This window comes from Zalophus californianus, chromosome 5 (genome assembly GCF_009762305.2).
Source record: "Zalophus californianus isolate mZalCal1 chromosome 5, mZalCal1.pri.v2, whole genome shotgun sequence".
Classification (NCBI taxonomy): Eukaryota; Metazoa; Chordata; class Mammalia; order Carnivora; family Otariidae; genus Zalophus; species Zalophus californianus.
Window position 1 is genome coordinate 10,282,165 of NC_045599.1, and position 17,829 is coordinate 10,299,993.

General features: G+C 43.9%; 1 protein-coding gene across 1 annotated transcript in view; it reads left to right on the top strand.

The window, feature by feature from the left end:
- KCNN2 (potassium calcium-activated channel subfamily N member 2) overlaps positions 1-17,829 on the top strand; it is a 142,993-nt gene that overhangs the window by 92,316 nt on the left and 32,848 nt on the right. Inside the window, exon 4 of the mRNA XM_027605754.2 lies at positions 12,608-12,749. Within this exon, the coding sequence (XP_027461555.2) occupies positions 12,608-12,749 (142 nt within the window). The remainder of the gene's footprint in view (positions 1-12,607; positions 12,750-17,829) is intronic.

Below are 17,829 nucleotides of genomic sequence, written 5' to 3' on the forward strand. Positions count from 1 at the left end.
TGCTTCCCATTCTAATCGGTGTGTTTGCAGGTCAGACGTTTCCTGTAGGCTGCCTCAAAGCCTATGTAGAGCACACGCAAATCCTTTATCCCCTGGGGGCACCCCTGGGGTTTGCCAAGCTGTGTGCCTAGCAATTCTTAACCTGATTTGCTAGGACCGAGAAGAGAGTGAGGACTGATGGATTGACTTTTGCCTGCATAGCCAGGCCTTCACCATTTCAGGGCACCACGCAGAAGACTCTGTGCTTTTAGTTCTAGCTGTTGCATTTGGGCTAAGGGTTTGGCTGCTCTTAGCCTGATGTGGTCCTTTTAGTGGAAAGGAAAGGCTTCTGGCTTGGCAGGTTCACATTGGGTTAGTGCAGCTGAACAGGAATAGCATTTAAGAAGATCATATCACTGCCGTGTGGTTGTACTAAAGACAGGATGGGCACACATTATGCAACCCAGCTTAAGCTCCTGGGTTTGTTCGATTGTTGTACTTCTGTCCCCTTGATGGCTTTTGGTTACCAGCAAACAGCCCCTGTGTGGAGGTCATCAACCATCCAGGCTTCCTTGCATGCTATTCCTTTTTATAGATTCCTGAATTCTCTGAAAAAAAAAAAAAGTTGATCTCACTGATTTGGCAAGCTACAATTTTGATTCGTTGCAGGGGGAGGGGGATGTCTGCAGTCCCCGGCATCAGCAACCATGTTTCCAGCGTACTGCCATGAGCACTTGAGGCAGCAAGGGCTTGAACAGCCCTCGGAGACAGTGGGTCAGGTTTGAGGGAGCCCCGCGGCCCCCAAGTGCCCCTCCTGTATGACCTGGGACCTGTGTTTTCATTTCATTCATGATGCTTGGGCACTGCAGACTATATGTTAGCCCCCCATGCTGAAGCAAGCAAGGTGCAATTCGTTGGCCCTCCCAGACTCACTTTTACTGCTGAAGTGGGAGAATTGAACTGGGAAAATCTGGCACATGACCTTCTCAGAACATCTGTGATTTCTTCTCTCCTCCTCCTCTGCTGTGCTGGACTCACCTTCAGCCCAGCTCTCTCTGATCCCTCAGTTTGGTGGCTCAGCGTTGTGATTCCTCTGCTTCTCCCTCTCCCTCAGGGGAAAAAAAAAATGACATTGAGGGATATTTGAATATTTGCTTCCCTAGAAGCCTAGCCTAGAACTGGGGAGCGCCGGAGGCTCACACTTCTTGTCATCACAGGTTCTAAGCAGGGATTTTCATTCGCTCGGATTTTGAACATGAAAGATTTAGAGTTGACTCGGGATAAGTGCCTCCTGTCGATGTGATGTCTCGGAGCTGGATTGATCTGGATCACTGGGGCATATTCTTTTTTTCAGTTCACTGAAAGCCCTCAACAAAAGCCCTGTCACAGTGCAAGCCTCAGGAGCCCCTGAGAGATGCCAGAGCCAGAAATGGACCTTCTTCCTCCCCTGCCCACCACCACCCGCCCCCCGGGTCCAAGCACTGGTGTTGGTGGGAGGAAGGGAGGCTGAAGAGGCAAGAGAGCGGGATAACACAGGGAGCTGCCCAGATGTTTCTTTTTCTTCTTGCATTTTTGCTCAGGCTTCTGGTTGCCAAGTGCCCCCCTTTCTCCCTGCTCTCCTTATTTTGCACACTGGCGTGCTCTCCCCTGGGGTGCCGGGACAGCTCCCCACTGAGGCTGCTTTCCTCTCCTTCCTCCGCTCTTCCTCCTGCTCTGTTCTGCCACAGTGGGACTAGTCACTGGAAGGGAAGGGAACAAAATCGAAGCTGCGTGTGCTCGGGAAGGCCCCGCTGTCTGCCACCTCACCCAGGTGCAGGAAGGTGCACTCACAAAAGCAGACTCCTCTCTCTGTGTGCCTGTTGCATGCAGATGGAGCACTGACTCAGCCTAGAACTCCCAGCCAGGCTTTATGGGCCGATCGGGTGGCGTTTGGCTATACACAGTTATCCCAGGGTAGATGGTGTGACCCTCAGCCAGGGAGACTCACGGCTCTGGGTCCCCCAGAGCTAACAGGAGAGGCACCAGCTCTGAATGCAGAGCTGTCCTTCCTGGACCCCATTGCAAGGTACAGAAACAAGACCCCAACTTTGTTTCTGCAAATGTGGGTTCAATTCCAACATGGCCAAGTTTTAGTAAAAAAAAAAAAAAAAAAAAATCCACAGCATTTTTTTTCTTCTTCTTACAGACTTAGGAGATAAGGTCTGGTCTGTGATCTAGAGAGAATCTCATGTTGGGGGGTGAAGTGTAAAGATACGCTGCTAGCTTAGCTCTATGTTCCGTTGGATCTGGGAAGGAGTCTCTGTGCAGACAGATACACATACACTCTCTCTCGCTCTCTTTCTCTGTCTCCCTCTTTCTTCCCCTTTGTCTCTCTTTCTCTACCCCCCCCGGCAGCCCCCCCCCACTGCCTCACTTACCCACCTGTCCTGTCTCAGGAGATGCCCCTAAGATTCTTGGCAACCCTGAGGGCTGCCGGGCATAGGAGTGGCCTGGGACTATGTTACCCATGACTGCTGTTTCTCACGTGGAGCAGCACCCCCCCCACCCCCCGCAGGATGCCCAGGGAACGGGCTTTCCCTGGAAGGTGTTCCCAGTAAAGGCCCTCACAACCCTGAAACCCTGACTCTGGCCCCGGTCTGGCCCACCTCGGCAGATGGCCTTGGGGATAAACTGGTGTGGCACTGCCACCTAGTGACTGCCCTTTCGGCCACTCTGCTTGGCCTTCCAGAAGGCGGGTGGATCGGTCTGCAGACTGCCAGGCCTGTGCAAGATGGTGCTGGGGGGCTTCTCAATCTGTGGCCGGCCAGGCCAGCGTAGACGAGCTCTGTCGGCCATTGGCAGAGCCTGGCGTGTGCCAGACGTGAGCTCTATTAAGTGTTTTTTGCAGAAGTGACTTTCTGGTAGGGGAATCTTTGGGCCCGACCCCACGTGGCTCTGTCTCTGTCAGTTGGGCCTCCACCTGCCCCCTTGGAGAGGCGCTCACAGTATGTGTGAGGGGCCTGGCACACAGCAGGAGCTGAGGGAATGCAGCATGCCTGAGAAAAGGTAAATCACGAAGCGTTGGGGAGTGAATAAAGAAACAAGGAGGGAAAAGAAACGGGGTCAGAAATGCAGGCCTGGTGATGGGTATTAAGGGGGGCACTTATCGCATGGAGCGCTGGGTGTTATACGCAAACAATGAATCATGGAACACTACATCAAAAACTAATGGTGTGGGCGCCTGGGTGGCTCAATTGGTTAAGCGACTGCCTTCGGCTCAGGTCATGATCCTGGAGTCCTGGGATCGAGTCCCACATCGGGCTCCCTGCTCAGCAGGGAGTCTGCTTCTCCCTCTGACCCTCTTCCCTCTCGTGCTCTCTATCTCTCATTCTCTCTCTCTCAAATAAATAAAAATAAAAATCTTTAAAAAATAAAAAAAACTAATGGTGTATGGTGATTAACATAACATAGTAAAATAAAATTTAAAAAAAATGCAAGCGTTAGTTATAACATTGTTCTGGAGCTGGATGTTTCTTTGATCGCCTGGGGAGGAGTAGGGGGCTTGAGACTATCATTTGTTTTTATTTTTGGGGTGTTTTTTTTTTGCCCAAATTTTTATTTTTATTTTTTTTTTATGATGTTCAGTTAGCCAGCATATAGTACATCATTAGTTTTTGATGTGGTGTTCAACAATTCATTAGTTGCAGATAACACCCAGGGCTCATCACAACACGTGCCCTCCTTAATACCCATCACTTGGTTACTCCATCCCCCCATCCCCCTCCCTTATGAAATCCTGTTTGTTTCCTGGAGTCCAGAGTCTCTCATGGTTTGTCTCACTCTCTGATTTCTCCCCCTTCAGTTTTCCCTCCCTTCCCCTATGGTCCCCTGTGCTCTTCCTTATGTTCCGTATGTGAGTGAAACTATATCATTTGTGCCAAATCCCAAGGTTTTCTAGTTTGGCTGCTCTCCAGATGTGTTGACATGGAGCCAGCTCCAGATTTTCAGATGGCTGTTGGAGTATCCCAGCAGAAGCTCTAGACCAGTGGTTCTCACTGGGCCGAGTACCGAGTACTGCCCCTAGGGGCCCTTTTGGAGAAGGGTTTTATTTGTTTGTTTGTCACTGGGTAGAGACAGGGATGCTCTGTATTCTGATGTGCATGGGACAGTCCCATCCAACAGAGGATCTGTGTTGCACTTGACCTTGGACTGACCTGCTGGACATTCTGTGTACTAAAAACCTATTTATAATTTTCATAGCTGAGACCTAAATCCACTTTAAGCATAAACAAAATATTTTTGTTCAATTGTAATATACACTTCATTTTTTAAGTTAGGGTGTTATTTGTGACGTTTATAATAATAGAATTTACAACATACTTATAATGTATAAATGGAGGGAATATTGTCATTTGTTATATTTGGGGTTTGGCCAGAAGTTTTTCACATTTCAGAAAATCACATTAGCTCTGGCCATGCCCCCGTGGCTTTTGAATTGCCAGAACAATTTACTCTCATTGGATTGAACTGCGTTCGAGCGCTTTTACATAAAAGGTACAAACAAACTGACGGTTCCTCAAGTGTTCTAAGTTAGTCTTGTCCGAGTTTTTAGATGCTGAAATACATGCTTTATTGTAAAGTACTCCTATTTTATTTCTCTGTATTGCAGATTTTTGTTTTATAAATCAGGTATAGATAAGGTATACTGTTTGCATTCCAATTCAAGATCGTAAGAGATGGCGTTGGATCTGCTAGGATTGAGAACCATTGCTTAAATGGAGTTCTCTGTTCAGGGAAGTCTCTCCTGATTGCCATGCATGCCCTGGGGTCTTTCTCCATCTTCACTTTTAGGAATCAGACTTGCGACCATGGCTCTCAGACCTGGAAGTTCTCTCCAAAGCTGGCCATATTTCACCAAACCCTTTTTTTTTTTTAAATTATGTTCAATTAGCCAACATATATATAGTACATCATTCATTTTTGATGTAGTGTTCAATTCATTAATTAGTTGTGTATAACATCCAGTGCTCATCACAACACATGCCCTCCTTAATACCCCAACCCTTTTATCAGAGAGAGCCCAAATGCTGAGAAGACTTTTCAAGTCTATTTTTAGGGTGGGTTAATGTGATACCATTGTCTTCCTATAGGTTTTTAACCTAGATCATTGTCAAATACAGAGAACTGAGACTGTTAACTTACTGACAGGGAAGTCCTTTCTGAACTCACTTACTCTCATGTCAAGGAAAATGCATGAATGGATAATGGAGAGACAACATCTTTTCCGGGGCACATCATGTAATTCTTCAAGTTTGAAAATCCATTCTATCATCCCTCTCTTTTCCTCTACAGACTTTTAGCTTTTTTTCATAGGAAGTGTATACTCTTAGACCATATCCACTGGTGGTCCCTACCCAAAGATCAATCTTCTGTATCCATACAGTGAATGAAACTCTCATTAGCCAAGGTGAACACATGAAAAGAACTCGGTCATTTTACAGAACCATGCCTCCCTCCAGCGTGTGTGCGTGTGCGGTGCGCACGCGCGCACGCACACACACACACACACACACACACACAGGCACAGAATAGGTGGGGAGGAAGCAAAAGGGAGGGGGAGGAGGGGGGAGGAGGGAGGAAGAGAGAGAAGCCTTTAGCTTTTTGACTTTTCCAAATTAACAGAAGAGAGGAAAGCATTCCAAATGGGCAACAGGAGCAAAATGAAATCAAAATAGAAAACTCACTTTGGTGTTTTAAAGTTAAGAGAGAATTATACATTTAATGAAAATCAGAACTGGCTCTGCCTAAATTAAAATCGGGCTTTTTAGTATCTCTGCAGCTTTTCTTGGGATATATTTATCAGTAGTGAAGGAAGTCAGTATATGGGCCCCCCAAGCCATGTTTGTGTTTTCACAACTCAGTGATAGAGAGAAGAGCAGGAAAGCAAGGAAGGGACAAGAAGAAAGTCACATCGATTGAGGATGTTCACATTCTCTGGCCTGAAGGAACTTTGTGTAAATCATTTACAGAGTAGTTTTATACATAAGATTGCTCTGTTTTCACTTTAGAGCACCCTCGCTCAGAGAGGCACTTAGTAGCATGTCTGGACCTACTGGACTCTACATTCTGGTTGAAGTTAAGATGATAATTTTAGGTGTCAGTGTCCTATTGTGATATACTCCTATCGTTACTTTCTTTTTTTTTTTTTAAGATTTATTTATTTATTTGACAGAGAGAGACACAGCGAGAGAGGGAACACAAGCAGGGGGGCGTGGGCAGAGGGAGAAGAAGGGTTCCCACGGAGCAGGGAGCCTGATGCGGGGCTTGATCCCAGGACCCTGGGATCATGACCTGAGCCGAAGGCAGATGCTTAATGACTGAGCCACCCAGGCGCCCCTATCATTACTTTCAATCTGTTACATACTTTGTGTCTTGATCTGCCCCTACCTTTCATATTCACATTCATCCCAGCTTCCCTGTTAACCTGATTATTCTTGGCCATCAGGTTTTTCTCCATTACTATATTTTAAGCTTTTCATGAATACTGCCTCATTTTTGTTCATCTGCCTGTTCCCGCGTACATGTAGATTGAATGAGGAACTTCTGAAATAAAGCTCATGGATGGTTCTCAGGCTTGACAATACATTAAAATCAGCTGGGAGCTCTAAAATAAAATCCCTGTCATGGGATACCAGGCTTTTTTGCACAGTTATTTTTAAATGTTTTGTGGGTGATTCCAATATGCTGGTACAGGTGGCCACCTATGACTTGGACCAGTGGCAAATCAGAGATGCAGGTCACCCTCCTTTCTTAGCTCCTCCTTAACTCAGCACCTCTCTCCTTTGAACCTAGCTGCGTGCCTTCAGTGGACTTCTTTTTTGTGCTCCTATGTTTTCCTTAATTGGATCACTTATTTTATTTGCTTTTACTTTAAATCAAAATGACATGCACATAATTGGGGTTTGGAGAGAGATCATTGATCATCCTGAGCTCACTTCTCTGGGTCTTCAACTGGTAGACGTGAAAATAGCAGCTTCGTTACTGACATAAGGCAGATCTGGACACCACCACTTGACCTACAGCCCAATGGGCTGCCGGGTTTTCCCCTGATTCATCACTGAAGTAGATGGAGTTGTAGCTACACCTCATAACCTGGGGGTGTTGCCCCTGCCCTGGGGAAGCTGACCACACGGAGAGCCAGAGATGCCTGCTCTGTGAGCTGGCAGAGCAGACAGAGAGGCTGAGCTATGCCTGTTCAGATCCTCCTCCCAGATTCTCCATCCCTCCCCTCTACAAATCCAGGAGAAATAAATTACCTCCTCTTCTCCCACCACAGTACACACACACACACACACACACACACACACACACACACACACACACACAGTTAAATCATGTTAGAGGCAACCATTTTTAATGTTTAGCTGTGATCTCTTTTTCCCCTCGTTGAAACTTTTTAAGGTCTCCTCCTTATTCCTAGTACTTTAAAATTTATTGTGACTACCCCCACTCCCCATGGCATGGGTCTTTTCTTATTCCCTATTCAGATACTAACGAGAATCTTAGAGATGCCTGCCTTGCAGTTTTCCTGGAAAACCAAAGAAATAAAGGAACATTTTCATCTCTTTCCTTACACTTTCTGTGTTCTTCTGGAAATTCAGTTGTTAGGCCCTCTGTGGTGATTCTTTGAGAATGTATCTTTTTTCTTCTCCTTTTACCGTTGTCTTTTTGTTCTTTCTGGGAGATTTCCACTAATTTATATTCTTATCATATTATTTTTTTTTTTTTGCTGTAACATTACATTTTTTTGAAGAATCCCCCTCTTTTATTCTTAAATTGCTCACCTTTGTTAGCATCCTGTCCCTGTTTTATGGATGCCATATTTTCCCTTAGGTCTTTGCTGACATAAATTAGAGAGTTCAGGAGACCTGTCCCCATCACCCTGCATTGTGTCCAAGTTCTTCTGCTTCCTCGCTCTTCCCATCCCTTCCTACTTTCCTTTCTTCCTTTCTGTTTTCTTTGCTCCTCCCCTTTTTTTGTCTGCATCTTATTTGCAGAGAATATACTTCAAATGTGTGCTGATCATTTGCAGTCTTTCACGTTCAAGAGTGGGAATTGAAAGCTCTGTGGGGGGAGAGAAGCTTGTTGTGTGGTGAAATCTCCTGTAGGATGGATAAATGGAGAGCTGCATGTTTCATTAGGGAATCCTTGATGTTAGTACATGAATGTCTTTTCACTGAAACTGTTGTTTCTCCAAAGGAAAATATTCTTTCTCTGTCATAGTGAGTTCTGTTATTGAGTTCTGTTACAGGGTCGGGGATGGGAGTGAAGAAAGGAAACTGGAGATGCTCTTGTTCACTTTGGAAACTTGAATTCAGTCCCCATGTTTTCAGCCCCAAACATCTTTCCTGATCTTCACTGAGCCTTGAGTCACAATCTCCAGTCTATCCCTAGAGAATAAACTTCTATCTCCTGTTAGTTGCCTGGTGGTACCAGACAGGGACAGGCACCTGGGCATCTATCCCTCCATATACTTAGACTCCATCAGTTCTCTGTTTTCAGCTTTGGATCTTAGCTACTCTGCAGTTGAGAACTTTCCATGGGTTCTATGACAATCTGTGCCATTTAATTGGAGGTATTTAGGCCATTTATATTTAATATGGTTACAGATATGCTTGGATAAATCTATCCTCTGGCTGTTTGTTTTCTATTTGTCCCATCTATTCTTTGTTCCTATTTTCTATTTCTGCCTCCTTTTGGATATTTTTTATTGTTCCATCTTATATCCTTTACTGTATTATCAGTTACTACTCTCTGAGGTATTATTTTAGTGGCTCCTTGAGGGTAACAGCATACTTATACACGTAGGTACACTTTAACTAACTTATTATGGTCTTCACTGGACAGGATGCCACTTACTACAACCTATCTTCAAGGGATACTGAACTACTTTACATATAGTACTTCCATTTCTCCAACACTGGGGTTCTACATCCATGTACTGATTAGTCCTCAGCTGAATAACCAAGGAGACCCCTGTGCAGATCTCTGGATCTCTGTGCAAATTTCTCCTCTCTGGGTTTTGGCCCTGTGAACTCCTGGCCTCCCTGGATTTCCAGCTCTGTCCCTGAATGTGGGGAGACCTTTGGGCTCTGTCTGGTTTCCCTCCCTGAGCCACGTCCTGGGGATTCTCTTCCACAACTGTATGACCACTTTGGTTGTTTACCATCTCTTGGGGATCACTGTCCTGTATTAGTAGATGATCTGTGTCTTGTTAACCATTGTTTGACCATTGGGCTAGGAAGCGGCGGGGGGAGGGGGTTGTTCCCAGGTCAACAAAACCATGAAAGAGGATGGCATAAGTGCCAGCCATTCGTGTGGCCAAAGCTCCATTGCTTGTGGAAAGGTACTGAGCGGGAGTCAGGGGTGTGGGGCAGAGGTGCCTTGTTCAGGGAAGAAGTCCATAATTCCCTTAGAAAAATAACCCTGGCACATTTAAACGTGTATTATAGAAAACTGTCATATTCAAGGAAAAGTGGTAGACCCACAGTCACCAGTGAAGACATGAATGGAAGCTAAGAAAAGGAGTATTTTGCTTCTTTTCAAACCTCAAAGCTGATCTCGAGACATTTACGTCTATGAAGTGTGTACCTGCTTTAAAATAGTGCAGTAAGTCTTCACTCCAAACCCCAGAGGTCTTATTTTAAAGGCTTGAGATCATCAGGCCTTCCTTGCTCTCGTTTTAATCTTATTTGATGTATTTTTCCTTAAACAAGGATTCCTATTGATCAGAGTTTGAACTTTGCCACTTTGAGTCATTTCTTCATGTATTTCATAGAATAGACCTTGTGAAGAAGAAGGTTGCAGTTGCCTGAGTAAGTTCATGAAATAAACATCTGTAAAAAAATGTCTTGAAATTTTTTCTTTGCCATTTAAATTGTGCGTATTAATCACTCACAGTGGTGTGAATCTGGCATAATTCCAAACCTGGCAGTGTTCTAAGTGATAATATCATCCTGCTGATAAGTTTAATATTTGAGTTGCCAAGAAAGAAATCTTGATTATTCAAATAGTGTTTAATGTGGTTCTCTAATTACCTCCCTCTTGGCTGTTCACAACTAAGTATGTCTGAATGTAACATAAACATTAGTCTGAGATGTTATTTTTCCATTCTGAGCTACTTTTCAGGCAGGTTTATTTTTTCATAAGCAAAAAAAAATAATAATAATTTAGATTGAATCCCAAGCTTTAAAATACCAATTCCTAGAAAGTTTATTTCTAATCAGGCCCTTAACTATAGGATTACAGTAGTGCGTAGGGTATAATAAATATTGATAGAATGATGGCATAATGCTTGCAAGTCTTTGCAAAGAGTCAGATGAGGATGGGAGAAATTTGTGTATTTAAAACTCGGATATTTATTAAGGTAAGCAACTAAAGAGGAGTCAGCTGGCCTAAATGTCCCAGTGAATGCTTTTTATTATATTTTTGCTAAATCGTTTACTTCTCCAAACTTCAGAAACCAAATGAAAAGTGCTTCAGAAAGAACAGATTGGAAATATTCCCACAGCCATGCCAAAGTTGAGATTTCCTTGTGGACACCAGCCACGAAGGTTCCCCTTAGGGACCTTTGCTTTTAGTTTTAAATCTCAAACTCCTCTTTGTAGTTCCTTGTGCCTAGTGGATGTCTTCTGGTCATTCATGGTATAGAAATACCTTGAGGATTTCACGGAGATGTGATCACATTTTCTAAGTGACTGAGGACACTTTATTGATACAGAGAGGGTGAGGACAGTAGCTGTTTCAGCCAAAAAGGTCATCTAGGTATTAAAATATTAGTGTAAATTGAGAATATGCAAGTCAAGGGCTGAACATTCAGTGGGTGCTCCACAAATATTTCGTAGGTGTCAGGGAATTAGAGTCTTTGGCTCTTAGATGTATCCGATCTTTCTGTAGGTCTTGCTTGGTGAAGAAGCTTTGTCTCACCATTAAACATGGAATAGGGCATGAAGGTTCCTGCCTCCCTTCTCTGGTGTCGTGCATTCCCTGTTCTACGCAAATGATCGATGAAGAATACTCTGTAGAGAGCCCCAATGTCATGAAAGAGATAATCTAAAGCTTCTGAGGGTCTTGTCGAAAATAAATACCACATTCTCCCATGGAAGTCTTAGGACACAGGCACAGCATGTCCCCAGAGTAGTTCATAGAGTGTGTCAGCTGATGGTTGTAGCTAAAGGGCGTCATGGATCTTGTCACCCTATGTGCACGGTACTTACCCAAGTTTCTCAGGCAAATGCACTCACCTGTCTTCCTGGAAAGCTAGGAATGCGTTTTGACCTCCCTTTTGGCAATGCCAGCCTCGCCACCTGACCTGGGCAGAGGGGACTCCACCGCTGGGTCATGGCGGCACTCAATGGGGGGAGAAGGGTGGAGGTTTCTGCCCTCCGAACACCAGCGACTCACAGGGTATCCTTCAGAGAGCTGTGTGTGTGCAACCTAGGTGGTTATCAGCACGCTTTGGAGAGCAAGACCTGAGGACAGGAGAGCCCTCCCCAGAGATATCTGACAGCTGGGAAGGAAGAGGGTCCTTAGGAGATGTTGGGCAAAGAGCCAAGAATGACTCCGGTGACCAGAGTCTGGGTTCTGACTGCCATGGAGACCAGAGGAGGGTCACTCTGCCCCATGACTACATAGAACAGGCACTCCGGGCGAGTTCTTCCAGGGGAACCACTCACATGGCCTCCATGTTGTATGCGTGGTGGGCAGCAGTGTTCCCGTGATGGGCCAGGGTTCCTGTTGGGCATTGCTAATTCAAACAAAACATGATAGGGTACCTGATCCAAAAACCCTCCTCCTCACCACAAATATCTTGATACCATAAAGACTAATTAGGATAAACTGAGTCCCTCTCCTTCTTTCTGACTGCAAGCTTCTTGTATGCAACAGCGAGGCAGTAAGTTCTATTAAGCTCTGGGTCTGAGCCGGATTGTGCAATCAGTGTCACATTTTCTGTCTTCAAGGAAGACAGTTAGTACCTCCAGGTAAACCGTTACGGTATTGTCCGATGATAGAGAAAGATGCAGGAGGCTGAGGGGGTGTACGGGAGAGGCTGGGAGAAGAGCAGATGGAAAAGGCTCCCCCTGCATTTAATTTTGAAGGATGACTAGGAGTTCGACCATCATAGAAATAAAGGTAGAAAAGGACAGTCTCAGCAAAGGGAGCAGCATGGCTCCTGCTAAGAGTGTGGGGAGAGACTGCAGATTGCAGATTGTATAGTAATGCATAGTAATGCATAGTGTCCCATAAATTAGGCACATCGGTGGGCATCAAGGAATGATGAGCCATGAGCAAGGTCTGTGCAGAGTTCAGGGACAAATGTGCATTTATCAGTTGACACGAGTGAAAAAAGCAGTCATCATTTTTCAAAGTTTCTCTTTCAGACTATTTTTAACGTTGAACTTCCTGATGTCTGTCAGATTGTTCAGGTGGAACCTCAATTTTATTTACACATAATAGTGAGATTTGAAACCCTCCATATAGATGAGTTTATAGAAGCTACTTAGTGAATTCACTGGATTGGATCCAGCTGCCCTTGGCAGCCATGCTGTAGATGAATTATAAAGGACTGGCTCTGTTTGCTGTTTTTCAGGTACCATGATCAACAGGATGTTACTAGCAACTTCCTCGGAGCAATGTGGTTGATATCAATAACTTTTCTCTCCATTGGTTATGGTGACATGGTACCAAACACATACTGTGGGAAAGGAGTCTGTTTGCTTACTGGAATTATGGTAAGTATCTTTTTACTTTGTTCCTTTTACTTATACTCTCAGCTCCTGAAGGCACTCCACATGATGGTAAGTTATTCCATCCGCATTTCCCAACCGCAAGCGGCAAAGCATACGTAAATAATCAGTTCTCGGTTGGGAGAGAACATCACTGATTTTCACCTTCATTCTTACTGTGACGCAGCTCCATTAAGCACAGGGTGCTGCTGGATTGTTCTTTGTGGGAGAAGCACTAATTTTGATGAGCAAATCCGGTCTTTGAGCTTCAGCCAGAAAGTTCTTCATTTCAGTGGGTTCTGCCATTCTCCTGCTAGCTACATCAACTTGAGTAAATTTCTCTTCTCGGAAACTTACTTTCCTGATCTGCAAAACGGGGACCCTATAACGTACCTTGAAGTGTGTTGAAGGGCTGAAGAGTTGCATTTTGTCAATTACAGAATTAAACTGTAGTTGACCCTTGGACAATGTGGGTTTAGACTGCAGGGGCTACTTATATGCAGATTTTTTTTTTTTTTAGTAGGTGCAGAACAGTACGGTAAATGTATTTTCCCTTCCTTATGATTTTCTTAATAACATCTTCTTCTTTCTATTCCTGTAAGGTAGGCTTAGGCAAGGATAGGCATCCAGGAGGAGGAAATGGTTTATTTGAAGGTAGTGAGTCAGGGAGGATGTTGGTAACTTTGAGCAAGTCCACTGGGCCAGGAGCGCACAGAGTAAAGTGAAAAAGTGGGAGCGCCTGGGGGGGCTCAGTCAGTTAAGCTTCTGCCTTTGGCTCAGGTCATGGTCCCGGGGTCCTGGGATGGAGCCCCGCATCAGGCTCCCGGCTCGGCGGGGAGTTTGCTTCTCCCTCTGCCCCTCCCCCACCTTGTGACGTGTTTTCTCATGCACACATGCAAAAATAAATAAAATCTTAAAAAAGAAAGTGGAAAAGTAGTACAGCAGGAGGCTGGAACGGAAGGCCAGGTCTTGGAGAGCTTTTGAGAAGGGTTTGCTGCCTGTGGTGCTTTGCCACTCCTTTTTTTTTTTTTTTTTTTTTTTTTTTGAGAGACCATGAAGAGCGGTGGGGGGGCAGAGGGAGAGGGAGAGAGAATCCCAAGCAGACTCCCTGATGAGCAGGCAGCCCAGTACGGGGTTCAATCTCATGACCCATGAGATCATTACCCGAGCCGAAATCAAGAGTCAGACGCTCAACTGACTGAGCCCCTCGGGCGCCCCAACATGCCGATGTTCCGGGACCCGCAGCAGGTGCAGACATGACCCCTACTCCTTACACATTCCAATTTGACCAGGACTGGTTTGTTGCATGTGTTTTAGGTAGCTGAAAATGGGAGGGCAGCAAGCTGTCTCAAATTGATCGTAATGCAGCATGAACTTTTTAAATGTTGAAGCCGGGCGTAGCTTCAAATTGATGCGTTCTTTTCAGTGACCCAGGTTCTATTCATTCTTTATCTGCTTTTTATAGTTTGGATACAGCAAAATGTATTATCTTGCTGCTTCTTTGATTTTCTGCCTACGTCAGGATATAAGAGCTAGTACCGGGAGCTCCTTAGGCAGGAAATACCCTAAATTTCTGAAGTTAGGCATCCCTCCCAATGCCTCCACTCTATCCACCTCCAGGTTGGCAGCAGAGGGACAGGCTCTCCATGTGAGGGCCTTTGAATGGTGGCCAGAGCAGCCTGTCCTCTTGTAGCAGCTGCCTTGGAGGATTGTTCCAAGAGTCAGAACTGGCTGGAAGGACCGCGCGCCTGTGGCATAGAGAGGGAGTGTGAACGCTCTTCTCCCACTCGGCAGTACTGACCTGGCATAAGGCAGCTAGATGGGAACATAAAATCCAGGGCCAATTTTAAGGTCACCAGGAGTGACAAGATGACCATTTCAAGTCCCAGTTGTAAAGAATATAATTTGGGGGTATAACTTAACATTGTTGGCTTGTAAAAGAAAAATACGGTTCTTTGCATTTTGATGAACTTTTTTTTTTTTTCCATTACAGTGGGTATGGTCCATTCTGTTAACTATTGGATCACTTGCTCCTTTTTCCTCAGAAGATAGCATTTTATTATATAGCATAATGCTCTGGGAAATAAAATTTGCATGGATGTATTTTTGGAAGGCTGTAACAAGCCCACAAGGGACATGAATGATGCTATTTAAAAAAACAGAACTGCTAATTGCAGAGTCTTTCCCCTTAAGCTTCTTAGAAACAATTTCCTTGGTGTTCCTTTTGGGCAAGATGCCCCCCCCCCTTTTTATTGTTGAATCAGGTATGACTCAGGGTTTGTGCAAATAGCCTAATACGCCATGGATCAGAACCAGATTTGAGGTTAGCCTTGCCTGGATCTTGTGGTATTTCTAGCTTTCCTCACTTTTTTCTTTGCCCGTAGGGTCTTCAGAGCCTCACCTGATAGCACAAATCTTTTATTGAATTGAACTACTTGTTTGCTTAGGTTTCACTAGGGATCCTACTTTACAGAAAAAAAATAGAAGTTATACTCAACTTTTAATCTATATGGACACAAAGACGTTATGTTCCCTGAAATTCACAGTGACCTCACTGCTGCCCTCTAGATTCATGGTGAAACAGACCCTCTGTTCTTAGGCTGAGGAGGTCTACTCCCATGTAAGGACCAGATGAGACTTTAAAAAAATTTTTTTATTTAAATTCAATTTAGTTAACATAGAGTGTATTATTAGTTTCAGAGGTAGAGTTTAGTGATTCATCAGTTGTATATAATACCCAGTGCTCATTAAATCAAGTGCCCTCCTTAACGCCCATCAACCAGTTATCCCTTCCCTCTCCCCCTCTCCCCTCCAGCAACCCTCAGTTTGTTTCCTAGAGTTAAGAGTGTCTTATGGTTTGCCTCCCTCTCTGTTTTTATCATATTGTATTTTTCCTTCCCTTCCCCTATGTTCATCTGCTTTGTTTCTTAAATTCCGCATATGAGTGAGATCATATGGCATTTGTCTTTCTCTGACTGACATTTCACTTAGCATAATGCCCACCAGCTCCATCCACATCATTGCAAATGGTACAATTTCATTGTTTTTGATGGCTGAGTAATATTCCAGTGTGTGTGTGTGTGTGTGTGTGTGTGTGTGTGTGTGTGTGTGTACCACATCTTCTTTATCCATTCATCTGTCGATGGACATCTGGGCTCTTTCCATAGTTTGGCTATTGTGGACACTGCTGCTACAAACATTGGAGTGCAGGTGCCCCTTCAAACAGACTCATTTCTTAATTGGTCCCATCAAAATGGTTTACTTGCATGTAGACACATTCATTAATCTTGGACTAACCTACATGAAACGCTGCATGGAGTTGGATTGTGTCTATCCCTAGACCAAGCAACCTCCCACAGAGTCAGGCCCCCAGAGCGATTGCCTGAGGGTGAGTTTCTGGGAGTTGATTCCATCCTGTGTAAATTTCCTGGGGATTGACAGTGTATGGCTGCAGGTTACCTACAAACCAGTATGGAGAGTGTTTGGCTGATAGTAAAGATATCTAGAAGAAGCTAAGTTGTTTTCCCAGCCCATAGATATGGTTAGTTTCCTTAAGATGAACTGTGTTTTGTGAGACTCTTTTTTTTTTTTTTTTTTTTGCTTTTGTTTTCAGGAAACTTAAATACCAATTTGTCACTTTGGGATTATCGAAGCCAGACACAACTTCCTTTTATTTCAGGCATTTATTTGCCTATTTCCCCTTGGGCTTTTGCAATGCATGTTTAGGTAAAATGCACAATGTCAGATTTCCCATGGGCCATCTTTCTCTCTCTCCATCTGGTCCCTACTCAATTGTGAAAAAGAAATACGATTTACAATACTCCTGAGAGAGGACAGGGTTATCCCTGAATCATCTTGTATATTATCTCTCAAGTGCTGTATTTCCTTGTGTTCTTTTATATTTGAATTTTCTGGTTCTTGCATTTATGAAATTGATAGAATTTATAGCTTTATGTGGTTTTTTTTTTTACTTTGACCTAAGATAGAGTCAGTCCAAATGCTAATATCTACAAAGCCCATTTCCCATTTCAAAATGTCCACAGAAAGAAATGAGCACTGCCTTCCTTCATAAAACTAATGAAACTAATGAATTATTTCATGGCACCATCTTAGATGTTCACATTTCGTTGGTTAAGACCCCAAAATTAAACTGTAATTTAAAATTTTTAAATAGCTTAATTTGTGTCATGAGTGATATTTTTGGGCTCCAAGGACATTAAGATTAATCTGCAGTGCTCTGGGCAGAAATATCTTGTGAAACGGTGAGGAGAGAGTTTTCCAGAATATTTCTAAGGGACAAACAAATGGCCTCATCAAAAAATAACCTCTCCTCGCCTGAAATGTCAATTGTGAATCCAAGACAACCGTGCAAAGCTTTTTCTCTAGTTTTTACAGTGTTGTTTACATAGATGATAATGGAAACGCTTAAAATAAGACGATCTTAGATACAAGTATTACAGTGTGATAGATCAGACAAATCAAGCAGAAATTTCCTTCTTATCAAGACCTACCTAACAGTAAAGCTGAAGACTCAAAGATCTCTTCCTCTCTCCTGGATAGTGTCTTAAAAACATAAACTCCTAGGGTTGCGTAATAGTCACTCATCACCCTTCCAGAGAAAGCCATGGAGGTTGTAATTACTTTTTTCTCTTTATTCAAGTCTTTTCTCTGTGGGGTCCTACCAAGGACCTGATGCTTCATTAGTGTGGATGTCACCACAAGCAATGGGATGAACTCTAAATGGCTTTATTCTTCTGGTTGAAGATGCTGGGCAAACAACGCTGTTAGATTGTTGGTGTCTTAGGATTGTTGGTGTCTTAGATTTTTGTCAGCTGGCGCTGGTTTCTCGTTATCTCCAATGTGACGTAGAGACGGTCATTGTTTTGCTTAGCTTTTACAAAGTTATCCTACCTACCCTTTCATATGTGTACGGATAGACAAAAACACAAGCTGAAAGCTCTAAGTTCCCCTTACTTAGGAATATCTATGCTTGTTTCAAGAGAATACAGCTTCTTTGGTGAAAGAGTATCTCTTGGCTTTTATGAGAATGAAGGTCATTTTTGCTTGTCTGCTTCTATAGAATTAT